General features: G+C 34.5%; 1 protein-coding gene across 1 annotated transcript in view; it reads left to right on the top strand.

Annotated features, from left to right (window-relative positions):
* CFAP47 (cilia and flagella associated protein 47) overlaps positions 1-13,031 on the top strand; it is a 256,706-nt gene that overhangs the window by 22,567 nt on the left and 221,108 nt on the right. Inside the window, 4 exon segments of the mRNA XM_056491982.1 lie at positions 516-593; positions 1,146-1,290; positions 2,799-2,893; positions 10,236-10,353. Coding sequence (XP_056347957.1) covers positions 516-593; positions 1,146-1,290; positions 2,799-2,893; positions 10,236-10,353 — 436 coding nt within the window.

The following is a 13,031-nucleotide window of genomic DNA, read 5'->3' as shown; positions in this document are numbered from 1 at the left end:
TACATATTTCAATCCTCATAGCTGCTGAACACAGATTTCTCCTGTTGAAAAAAACTGTTTATTCTAGTAGCACAACATGCTGCAATATTATTTTTGTCTGCAGAATTGGGGAAGACTGGTCACTGGTCTTTCTTACAACTTTGGGTTGTGGTTTTTATGTTGTTTGTTTTTATTTTTGTTTTGTATTTTTAATTAACAGCTGTATCTGTCCCAGATGTGCTATGCCACAAATGTGTGATTTGAAGCCACATGTCACTGGAATCTATATATATATGTTCTAGAAAATGAAGGCATTTACTTTATCTCTTCATATTTCTGCAGCAAAAATGCATTATATTATAAGGCACAGTTATTTCAATATTTTCAGTGCAATTTTACTGACTCTGCTTTGTATCTGTGGGATAGGGTTGGGTTGGTTTTTTTGTGTTAAACTTTTTTTCATTTGATTATGAAAGATTTGGTGAGATATGTTTAAATGACCTTATCCACAATCCCAGTGTTGTCCCTTCACTTAGGTAGCAGTGAGGAATGCAGCAGAACTCTTGCTTAGGATTAGTGGATTTTCAGAGATCGCTGAAATAGACATTGATGTGGTAAGTGTGAAGAAATTGTAGCAATTGGTAAGATGGGTTAAGAATTTTGCTTTATCTAGATGACAAAATGGCTCCTTTCTACTTTGTATTTTTCCTTTCTTCCTAAACTAACTTCCCAAGAAAATTATCAGAGATGAGATTAGGAAGATATATTAAAACCCAAATGTACATGTAACAGTTACACTAAATGATAGCTGAGCTTTTGTTTTTTTGAATTTGACAATCTGGAATAAGTATGTTAAAAAGGAGAGGATTTCTTAAGGTAGTTATAGCAAAACATACAATACAGGGAAAAGTAAGTCACTGATCTGTTTACTGAATGTTGAAAACTTTTCTGATGGTGTAACTAGACTTGATATTAAATTCTAAACTCTTCTATTTTGTTATCTGAAAAGATTTTAAAGATAAGTTTTATGTGAGACTATTGGTTAACCAATACTGTTACTGTGTTATAAATTATGAATCTTGAACAACTATATTTTTTCACATTATGTTTAATTATAAACTTGACTTCACAGTGCTTTGACCCATTTTTCTTCGTTAAACTTACAGAAAACATTTGAATATGCAAGTGTTAATGTTGGCACTACAAAATCAATTCCATTTTTGCTGCAGAACAAAGGAAAATCATGTATCAGAGTGGAGTTTGATTTTTCTGACTATGAGGAATTTAAATTGAAAACTGAAGACAATTCAGGTATTTCCTTTTGCTATATCAGAATTTTCATTAAATGACAGAGAAAATCTGTCAGACTGTTTCTGATAGCCAGATTTTCTGATATAAGAAAACCTAAAGCAAATATTTTAAAAGAGTTGCATAATGTAAATTAAGAGGAGACATTTTGGTTTGCCTATAAGATATCATTTGACAGAAATAACTATTTGGAAAATGCCAGGTTGCCTATAGATTTTTTTCCCCCCAATTTTTCCCCCCATGGTTGCTAAAGCATAATAAAAAATTTGAATACCCTTTCACCAGTGGAAATAAAATATTAAAAAATCCAAAGAAAGAAAGCCAAACAATTGTATTAATTTCCTATTCATGGACTCATACCCACTTTTTGACAACATTTGCCCTTTGATTATTTCATCACCATTATAAGGGTTCAGGCTTTTATTTTCCCAAAGGGAACAGGGTGTCTGCAGGTTGATGGCAGGGCCTCTATTCTGCATGAATGCTCAGCTCAGCAAGTTACTGGGGCAGTAGTGGAATTGAATTATTTTTTTGTTTGGTAGAACTAGTGCAGATTCTTATCCTGCACATTGTTGCTCCTGGCATCTCCTGGGTTGTTCCACCATCATTATTCACTAGAGAATTTTGTAGGTACAAGAGGCCTTATAAGCAAAGCTGCAAACTCAGGAAATCAAGACTCTTTTGCAAGACAGTATTATAAAATTTAGTTGTATTTTTATGTTGAACTATATGTGGATGATGTAAAAAAAATTATCTCCCAAAATTAGAAAGGTTTTCTTACCATGTGGTGCACTTGAAAGAGAAGGGGAGGTGGGGGCTTGTAGTCAGACATCTTAACTTGGAAAAGAACTGTAAGGCTCTTTATAACAGGCAAGTAGCCAGCATGGAATCAGACTCATTGCACATGATCTCTGGATCAGAGTTTGTGCTTGAAACCAATCCTGTGACATCCAGCCAGGTTCAGTACTGAAGTGGTGAATTCTGGACGAATACTCCTGATGTTCCATGATGGATACTAATTTTGGAGGAATATTACCTTTGCTGGAAATCTGTGCTTCTGCCAATACCTTAAAATTGAACATGCAACATGAGAAATGAAGCAAGCCTTATTGGAAATGTAGATTATGCCTAAAAGTAATTTAAACAAAACAAGTTTAAGCCAACTATTTTTATCCCTGTGGTATTAATTGATTATGCAATTAAATATTTTAGCCTAACATTTTTATTCAAAGGTAAAGGACAATGTTGTTTTAGGATTTTTTTTTTTGTCTGAAATATTGTGTTCTTCCAAATGAATAACTTCCATACTGGTGAATAATACTGCCCAAAATTACCTTCAGAATCCTAGTGGGAGATACTATATTCCACTGTAAATTTGTGAGAAATGCTTACCATGGAAATATATAGATAGATAGTTGATACTGGAAATCACTTTGAAATACTGCAACTGTTGTAAAGTGGATATTTCATGCAATAGCACCTGTAATTTGATTATGAATTTTGTTTGGCAGTGATTGAACGTTCTCGTTCAAAGCCTTATTTGTATTCATTTAACTTAGAGGAAACATCATCTGTGAAATGCTGCTTGACCTTTACACCAGGAAAGGTAAGTTTTGGAACAGTGGTGATTAAGTTAATTAAAATCATGCTCTGTGATATTTCTGTAGTGGGAGAATAGAGACTTTAGATGAACATACTACTCTGTGCAAAAGACTTTAAATGTTTGCATACACAAAGAAAAGACACTTTCTCAATTGATTAAAAATGGGGTAAACTTATACTGAAATGTCATTCCACACACTCACAAAATCATTCAACAAACCAGCAGCCACCTCCTTTGTGCAGCTGTTCTCACCTGAATTTCCAGATGACCAAGAAACTGCAAATGTAGATGAGTTTTAAGTGTCATAAAGATTGGCAAAGTTGCTTTCTGGTTGAGCTATTTGAGTGGAAAAAAATTGAAGATATGAGACTTTAAGCTACTTTTACATCTGAAAATTAGCCTTTTATTGGCAGTAACTGTCTAAGAGAGAGTACTCAAGTGAACTTTAAATCCAACCCTATTGAAAAATGCTTTGGAAATTGAAGGTTTGGGGTTTCCACATGTTTGGAGAACAGTGAACTGCAAGAAAACTTAGTGTATGATACCATAAACCAGTTTCAGAACAAGCAGCTGGGGATCATGTCTACAGCATATAAACCCATTGCATTATTTGCACTTTTACCTTAGAAATGAATAAAAGATATTATGCATATTGAAAGGGTCAGAAGTATTGTTTTTCCACCACCACCCACCTCCCACCCCTGCCTTCCCATCAGTATAAAATGGAATTCCTTTGTCCAAAGCATCATTCAGATAATACTTTTGTATTACAGGCTGTGTCTGATAATGTGATTTTCTTCTGTGTACACATGGAGTGAGTTTATAGCACATACACTACTCTGAAATGATTTTTCCTGATAGAATATGAGTCAATAGATTTATAAAAAATTTCTTCTGTGCTATGGCACGCCATGACTTAAGGGAAAAGGAATGGTTTTCATACTGAACTGTTCAAGCTGAACAAGAATTAAGAGCTGAGATTTACCATACCAATAGGAATAATATTAATAAAGCAAATAAAATAGTTATCAGGGATGATAACACTTCAGCTGCACACTTTTCCCATGTGAGATGCCATGTTTAAAGAAAGAAGTGGGACAATTCCACTTGGAAAGAAAGTTCAATAGAAAGCAGTGGAAAAGAGAAGAACTCTATTTCCCATTGAGCTTTATTCCTATTTCCTTCCCTTGTCAAGTTGCAGGATAGAATAAAAGTAAAAATGTTGCTACTGATACTGCTTAAATTGAAGTGACTAACAAAATTAATATTTCTGAAGAAGGCTGATACAGTAGCTTGCTCTGTTTAATTTAGCTTGTCACCTGAACATGATATTCAGGATTGCTGTTCGTTATTGATAATCTTGTCCAAATGTAATTTGATACTGGTGTAGAGTGACTTAAGTGAAGATAAGGTTATACCAGTAAGTCTGCTTTAATTGTGTTATAAATTTAAAAAAACCATTTTTTTCATTGGACAGGATCAGTTTTGTGATTGTTCTTGCAAAAAAACCCACAACCAAACCCTAAAAAACAGAACAAACAAAAAAAGGCTGTAGAATATTGCACCTCTTGATTACAGATTTTTTTCATTTTTCAGATTCTGGGTTTAAGTGTTTTCAAGTGTTAAGTGTTTAAGTCTTAAGAACACGTTTTGGCAAACAGAAATAACTTCCTTCAGAAATAAGGAAATAAAAAAGGAAATTTTCTTGGGGCCCCTCATAGCCAACCAATAAGTGTTGCTTTCATTAAATGTTTTTACTTCAGTTTCCCTTCTCCCTGTGTGCTCAAAGTCCTTCTGTCTCCCTTTGCCATTGGTGCTGGGTAAGCTGGGTGCAGCCAGTGCTGCCTTTCTGCTTCCAGTGTGTTCCTTACTGTCAGGAGCAGCTCACTGCTGGGCAAGACATGCCCAGGGACCCTCACAGCTTCCAGCCCAGGTGAGCACCTCTGAGCTGTGCAGCACTGTCATAAGAGCACTGACTAATGTTAGATGAAGTTACCCAGTGTGGCATGACTACAAGAAGCATCTGAAAGTATATGTAGCCCTCAGGATGCTGTAGCTTTTCTTTCATTTAACTCCTGCAGAGTAGAATACTAAGTAAAAACATAGTTCTGTTAAGAAAGTGGATGAGGTACCAACAACTCTTGCTGTGATCAGAAACTCTCAGTCACTGATTCTTAAAATATTTGACTTTGGATCTGAGCTCTTTATTACTCTGTCTCATCAATAGTCCCAATTTTCTGAGCAGTTTCATTTCTTAATTTTCCAGTTTTGAAAAAAACCCAAACCTCTAATGTATGTTGAGCTTCCCCTATTCAGGTTTCACTGTTCCAAGTGCTATTTCCTGCCTCTTTGCACTTGAACAGCTGTTTTTCTGATCTCATCTCTGTTTTTTTGACAACTACTCTTCCCAGCTTACCCTCCCTACTGCTACAAACCTTCTGTATCCCATCAGGTCACATTCTTTTCACTCTGCCTGAAGGGTTTTACTAGAACTTCCTGCTGTTGTAGTCATTACTGACAACGCTACCCTATAAACCAAGAAACCCCCACTATTCTGATGTTTTCTTAACAAAGTGGGTACTAGGGCTAAGGAAAAGTAAAAATAATTCAGGAGCATTGCTAAAAACATAACAAGCATGGAATTATTTTAATATACTTAAAAATTTATTAAAGCTACTTGAATTATTCATATATGGTTTCAAGTAATGCAGTCTTGAATGCAGAATTGAATTCTGCTAAAAAACCCTTCAGATAACAAATGTAGTACATACATAGGAACTTTGAAGAGCTGCTACAAATCTCACTAAAATATAATATGTATTAATACATGAGTCATCAGAAGATACTCTTAGAGATGAAGTATCTTGGCATGCTTAGAAAATAAACCTTAAAAAATGTTGAGCCAGTTCCTTCAGTATTCTGAGTGAGAAAATGGAGTATATGCATTATAGATAAGGCTGGGATGTTGCTCAGACACAGTGTGGCTGTGCCTTGCTGTTATTCCAGTGTCTTTGAAGGTATTAGAGGGGACAGGACTTTGCACCTCACTATAGAGAGTTTAACCTTAGTGTTTAGTGCCTGTGAAAGTCAGAGCTCTTAGTGAAAGCAATATTGATATCACCTATATCTATATCTTTATATCTGTATCATTTATATCTATCTATCTGTTTCTTCAGGGAGGATGATCCCCTGCTCACAGAGGTCCTGCAGGGTCTGCTGGGAAAAGCATGCAAAACAGAGTGCAGGAGTGTAGTGCTTCAAAATTAGGGTTTTTTTTTTCTGTTGTTGTTGGTTTTTTTAAAACCCTGCTGGAAAATAACAAATTCCACCATCTTGAAAAAAGGACAAAATGCACACAGCTGTGTAATAATCAAGCCTTTTAGTGCCTTTGATTGAGATAAATAGAACAAGTCACACCTGTCAGAGCTTATTGCTTAAGCTTGTTGTAGGGAAGGAACAGGTGTTTTGGTGGAGTTTTTTGTCCTTTTAAATTATTTTTTTCCCTTTTTTTTTAATGAAAGAAGCGATTTGTCATGTAAGAAGTGAATTCTATAGAAAATCTGCAGCTGTGGTTACAGGATATTGTTGCATCATCTCTGACCATATACATAGGAAAGATTTAATTTTATTGCAGTGCTTTGAATGATGGCTTTGAACAGTTATATTATTCACTGTGGAAGCTGCTTTTCTGTGATACAAACCAGGGGGAATGAAAGATTTCAGTATATCTTAAGGAAAAGCTCATGTTAAATTTGGGGGAAGGCTGGGAGTGTTGCAGGACATAAACCCTTGGCTTTGCAGTTAGGTTTAAATTTGAATCAAACACACGATTTTTTCTAATGTACATTATGTTTTGTCTCCTTGTATCCCTGCTGAATTTATGTGTTAGAGGTATAAATAAACTTTAATGTCAACTTTTTCACAAATGCTTCAAGATACTTGAGTAGTCTGCATGGTATTATATGATAAGTACAAGAGTATTTATTAAAGTATTGTCTTTTACAGATGTTTTAATGCAATTTTAAGTAATAAGTTAGCTTATTGATTTCCATTAAATTCCCTGGGAAGTTGTACTATGTAAGAAAACACTGTAATTTTAGAGAGATCTCATATTCTTTGTGCTAAACAAACTCTGTGATTTCTGAATAAGCAAAATATTTATTCAACCTTGAGAATATATGGTCTATTAGAAGGCTAATTAGAGAATTATATTTTATGCTTTCTGAGATATACTATTGCCTTGGAATACTTGGAAGAGAGAGATAAAGTAACTACTTTGAAAGAGTTTTTTGAAAATAGCAATACTTTTCTTCTACTCTCAGATTGCCACCTGACAGCTGTCCTTCTGTTTATTTTTGATCCATTAATTTTATGTAAAGTACTATTTTACTTGTAATGTTTGATGGGGTAGTTTTTCCCGATTTTATTTCTTGTCTTATACTAAAAATTTAAGGTCAAGGAAGCCATTCAGCCACATTTGCTCCTCAGTGTTGAGCTCAGAGCTATCAAACTTATTTCATAAATTCAAATGAGTTTTGCTAGCAGAGCCTTCTTAATCTGACAAATTCTTTATGACCAACAGCTTCTACTTATTTATTAATTCTAGCAAAGAAAACCAACAAAAAAAATAGAAATTATTTTAAGATGCCATTGAATAAAAGTTTCCAAGAATGTTATTTTTGTTTAAAGAGTTGGTAACTTCTGGTGACAGCCTGACCAAGCATCCTTTTTCTGGCATCCTCAGGTATTCCCTGTGAACATGTGTGAACACATGACAAAAAGCTCCTTTGTCTCACCTGTCTTTTTAAAGCTTCTTTTGAAGTGTCTTAATTCTAAGACTTTCAATTTGTAGATGATGCCTCCTTTCCAACCAACATGCATAGTCAATGTACATTAGGACAGAAAAATGTTTCTTGTAATGATACTAACAAGCAGGAGCATTTGTGAAAGAACTCTCTAGGCTGCTTCCTTCCTGCCCTTCCCATGTTCTCTGGTGTGTGAAGTTAAATGCAGCTTCAGGAAAATACCTCAAGAGATAAGTAACTATTAAGTACTCATAAATTATCTAGAAAGCAAGGATAAGTCCAGTAATAGTCTAAGGATTTATTTTTTTAAATATTGTAATTACTTTTTTAAAGTATGCAATCTTGCAAAAGAGGAAATTTTCTATTACAGAGTTTGAAAAATGAACAATTAATCATAAAGAGTTTTTTTAATATTTATAGAAAGAAGCATAATGATTCTACTTGCAAAGTGAAGGCCTAATAACTGAAATTAATTTTTAATTCTGTTTCAGCAATATGTGTATGTGTGTGAATTATAATCTGATTTCTACTTACACAGAATTTTTAAAGGATTTTTCATTTGTAATGTAGTTTACATAATGTGCAGTTAATGTATGAATAAAATAAAAGATCTGTGTTTTGTTCTCAATTATATAAATACATTTCTATGAGTTGTATTGGCCCTGAATTTTCACCATTGTACTTCATAGCAAAAGTAGATTTTCAGTGAACTTCATGATCTACATGTAGTGAATTGAGTCTTTCACATATTTGCTTTTGTTTTCCAGTTCTTAGAAAACAAACCTCTTGTTGTATATTAAGACAAAACCAAATTTTCCTGATAGTTGGGATGAAAAATAAGTTTTGATTTTCTTCTTTGGGAGAGGGATAAATGGATTCCATCTTTTGCTGTCTGGCCTAAACAAACCAGCATTGATGAATAACAGTTGCAGTGCTGGACTGCATTATTTTGCACAGTCAGTGCTGTCATAAAATCTGCACTAGACTAAACATTTTAATATCACCCAACTTAAAAAAAAAACAAACTACTTTTGTTACAAGAACGTATTTTGGAGATGCAGCTTGATGACGTGTTATATGTGAGTGACTTGAGGTACTAAAAATAGAAGAATATATAACTCAAAGGAGGAGAGTTTTACTCAGCCTTTTTTTGATGTACCTTGAGTTTTAGTTACTAAAAATATTAAATGTAAATTCTGAAAAGCCAGTTATATATTACAAAATCTAATCATTATTAGATTTGAAGTATCAATATAAAACAAGGGACTGTTGTAATCTTGCTGCAAAAGCTTGCTGTCATTCCATGCTTTCCTTGAGCTAAGCACAAAAAGACAAAACGTTCCACAAGGCTCAGCACACACCTCACCCTCTAGGAGTGCATAATTGTGTGTCACAGACCCTGCTGGAACACCAAACACTCCCAGTTCTGTCTGCTTGCTTCTCAGTAGGTGTTACAGATGGGTATGTGCCTCATGCCCTGGCTTAGGACAATTTTGGTTTTCTTTCCTGTCGTTTATATATTCTACTTACTACCACAGATGTGGAATGATGCTCTATTTTCTGCAGGTTTTGAAAGCTTTTAAACGATTCATAACGTCTTTATATAGCTGGTTTTACTGCCTCTTCTAAGCAGCATGAAGACTTTATAGATTTAATTCCTTTCTAAGATTTCAGTGGCCTTCAAGGTGAAACAGGATTTGAAGGGCTCTAACACTGGTTTTAGTGCAGAAGTTTTTTTCCTTTTCCTTTATTAAGGTTATACAGAACTTTTGTCTGGAGAACATACTACCTTAGTGTGTTGGTCCTTGGAAAGACAGAGTGAGAACAAGAAGTATCTCTTTGAAAGTACTTTTTGAAATAAATTTGGCCTTTCTGATGCACAGTCTGTCAATAAAGGGGATTCTGTACATAATGTGCCATTTTTTAAGTTCCAAACCCCATTTGGGAATGTGATAGCACAGATAAAATGGGGATCAAAATCACTGGGATTTAGATCCTTAAAATTCAATGGTATTTCATGACAAAGGTTTTAAGACTTATTTTTTCCCAAAGTTTCTCAATTTTAAGCCATGTTTCACCTTTGTACTCAGAGCCCATTTTGTTTATGCTGGGTATACTGTAATGGTTGACCTTTGCTCTTGAGCCTTTGAGAAAAGCTTCCATAACTGATGTAGCTTTGTTTTCCCTCCTCTTTGCTCACGTGAACTTCTGCTTTTGGGCCATGGCTCCAATCTTTTTTCATTCATGAGAGTGGCAGGGGTGGAGCACAACACTGGGATTTACCAGAAGTCTTGTCTGTAGTTCTGCTAACCGTTGTGCTTTTGCTCATAAGGGTTTTCCTTAATGGGGGAAAAAACCCCCTGGGTGTTGCTTACTTGGAGAACTGATTCTGAGTTCCAATAAATGAACATCCTGTTAATATCATGAGCAGGTCCAAAATTGCAATAGTTCTGCCAAAACAGCAAGCCACTCAGGTGAACTCAAGAGGTACCTATGATTTTTTTTTGGAAAGTGACCACAATATTCTTTTTTTCCTTTAGGTGGCAGCTTATGACTTTGTTCTCCCAATTGCTACTCCTCAGGCCAGTTCCCCATCTCCAGTTCCTCAGGCACACCCGGTGGTCCCGGCTCTTCCATTATGTAGAGTCAAAGCTACTGGTGGGTAAACCAGGGCCTTAAAGACCTCCTGGATACATATATTTGGAGTGATAGTTTTGCTTTGCAGAGAATGGCTACTTAATTTTATTTTTTATAATTTGTATGTTTCTTGGAAACTTGCAAAATTTTCAAGTTTTTAAATATGCTTGAGGCTGAACTTTTTATACCTAATCATAATGTAGAGAAAAATATTTATTTTATGTTTGCCATTTACCTTATATAGAAATAGTTTACCAAAAGTCTTGTTGTATGTCTATTCATTTATTACTATTTCTAGACTACATCATGCAAATCCCAGTAAATACAGCAGTTTCCTCTGAAAAGAATAGAAAAGTAGAATGTCAGTCATACCCTTTTGTAGAATTCTCCTGTCGAAACTAGGATCTCTAGCTGTATTTAAAACTCCTTTAAAATGCCTCTGCATTGCCCCTTATCCCATCTGGCTTGTTAGAAATTGTTAGTAGCCAAAGTTACAGGTCATTTGCCTGCAGCAAAGAAATTGATATCTTATATAATTCTTGTCTTCTTTTCTCAGAAATAATTTGTGGCTCCCTGTAGTCTCCTGTATTATCCTTACTATCATGTAGATCTATAAATTGTGAATCTTTTAATACACTGGCTTTCCTAATTTCAGTTTTTAATGTATAACCACTTTTTATTTGAGATGGGAGTGAAGTACAGAGTGTCTTCCTAGAATGATGTATGTGTAATGTTTAAACCTACTGGGAGCACTGAAGAAGGCTTGGCCAATGAAATAAGTAATGTGGGGTAAAAGCAGCTCCAAATTTATTAGGATTTGTCTATATTTTTTTCTCCCTTTGTTGTTCTCTGTAATTTTAATTTAAGTCTTTTGAGATCTTTTAAAATATCGAAGAAATTTGAGAGACCTTTAGATCCTGTCATGAAAGTAATTTCATACTAAATGTTTCTAAAATGTATGTTATTGAAGAACATATACAATAAAGGTGGATGTACATTTCTATATAAGATTATTAGGAAACACATCTGTAAGTAAAAATATGAATCCAAGTCACAAATTTATAGTGCAGAAGTGAATTAAGTGATGTGAAGAAAAAAGAAAATGTTTATTTCCTTTTCCCTTTCTTTGTGGAATAGATGCAATCACTAAATCTCATGATAATTGATAATCTTATCCAAATTTTATCACAAATTTGTATTTCTGCTATGTAGAATTTCTTCAAAGTACATGTATCGGCCAACAAAAAGTAACATAATATAAAAGGGAATATATAATACTTTCAAGTCTAAGAAATAGTTGAAAAAATAGTGTAACTTCTATTAAAATTTGAGTATTGAAATTAAATTCTTACTGGCAGTCTTTATGCTCTGGGAGGAGGCAGAGAAATCTCAGTAAGTTTATTGACTACTCATCGTATGGGTGCAGGCAAATAGCAAATAATTTTTACTGTTAAAAAAGGAACTTGATGATTTGATTACATTCTGACAATTTAAAAATTATGTCTGTTAATAAATAATTTCAGATTATCACGTTAAAGCTAAGACTGAGTAGAGATGTATCTTGCAAGTTCTAAGTTTTGATTTGACAAATATGCCTAACTCTCACTGGATGCTTTATAGCACATTTGTTTTCTGCTTTTGCAATTTTTGTTTTCCTGGGATAGTTTTTGTGGTTGGCTGGGATTCAGACTGCACGGGACAGTCTGGTTGGCACTTAAATGAATATCTTATAGTTGCTTTTTGTACTCAGGGTTGTTCCTCCTGAGAAAAGAATCACCTTAAACTTGTGATAGTCAGCCCAGTCTTTTAATTTAAGTGCAGTCCATATGTTTTCAATCCATCAGGAACCTGTTTTTTGATTTTTTGTTTTTTTTTTTTTTTTTGTAAAACAAAGTTTGTAAATGGTTTCAGCCCCTGGGAAGGAAAGCAGGTCTCGTAAATAATTATACGAATTTTCCCTGGGAAAGAGTTTATCTGCATGTAAGAAAGAACTGAGAGAGAGAAATCTCAAACGAACCAGGACAGAAAAGTCAACTGGAAAAGACACAAGTCTTATCTAAGTCTGGTACAAAGGGAAAGTTTGTACTATCAATGTGATGGCTTCATGGGAGCTGACATACATTTTATTAATCCAGCTCATGTTAAAATATCCAGCTTTTTGGTTGGGTACGTAATATCCTTTTTCTCACAGAGGTTCAGTTGTGATGGGTTTTCCTGGTACAGGAAATTTCTGAGAGAGCTGAGGGCTTTGTGAGTGATATCATTGTGTGCTGGTGGAAGGGTTCCAGCAGATTCGGTTCTGTATTGACATTGAAACAATATTACTTTATAGAGTTTATGTGCCTATGACTTAGAAAAATATAGATAATATTGTTTACATTATGTGATTAGGAAATTCTTTGAGGTTTTTAGGGGGAGAAGAGAATTGATCAACACTTAACATGGAGCAGACGTGCAGATTTTAATAAAAGAACCCTGTATGATTGCTAGGTTCATTTCCAGTGTTGTTTCCAAGAAGTAAGATGAGGCTGTGGGAAATCATAACTCTGTTTTTCCAAACTCCCACTTTAAAATTTCATATGTTGTGATGATTCCTTTGTTGCAGCCCTATGAAATTAAGAGAAATGCTTTTTTTATATAAATTTTTCCAAGTCTTGTCTAATGGTTAGTATCAGAAATGTAAGTGCATTCATTTGCAG

Source organism: Oenanthe melanoleuca, chromosome 1 (genome assembly GCF_029582105.1).
Source record: "Oenanthe melanoleuca isolate GR-GAL-2019-014 chromosome 1, OMel1.0, whole genome shotgun sequence".
NCBI lineage: Eukaryota > Metazoa > Chordata > Aves > Passeriformes > Muscicapidae > Oenanthe > Oenanthe melanoleuca.
Note: the sequence above shows the minus strand (reverse complement) of the source record. Positions and strands in the feature narration are given on the sequence as shown.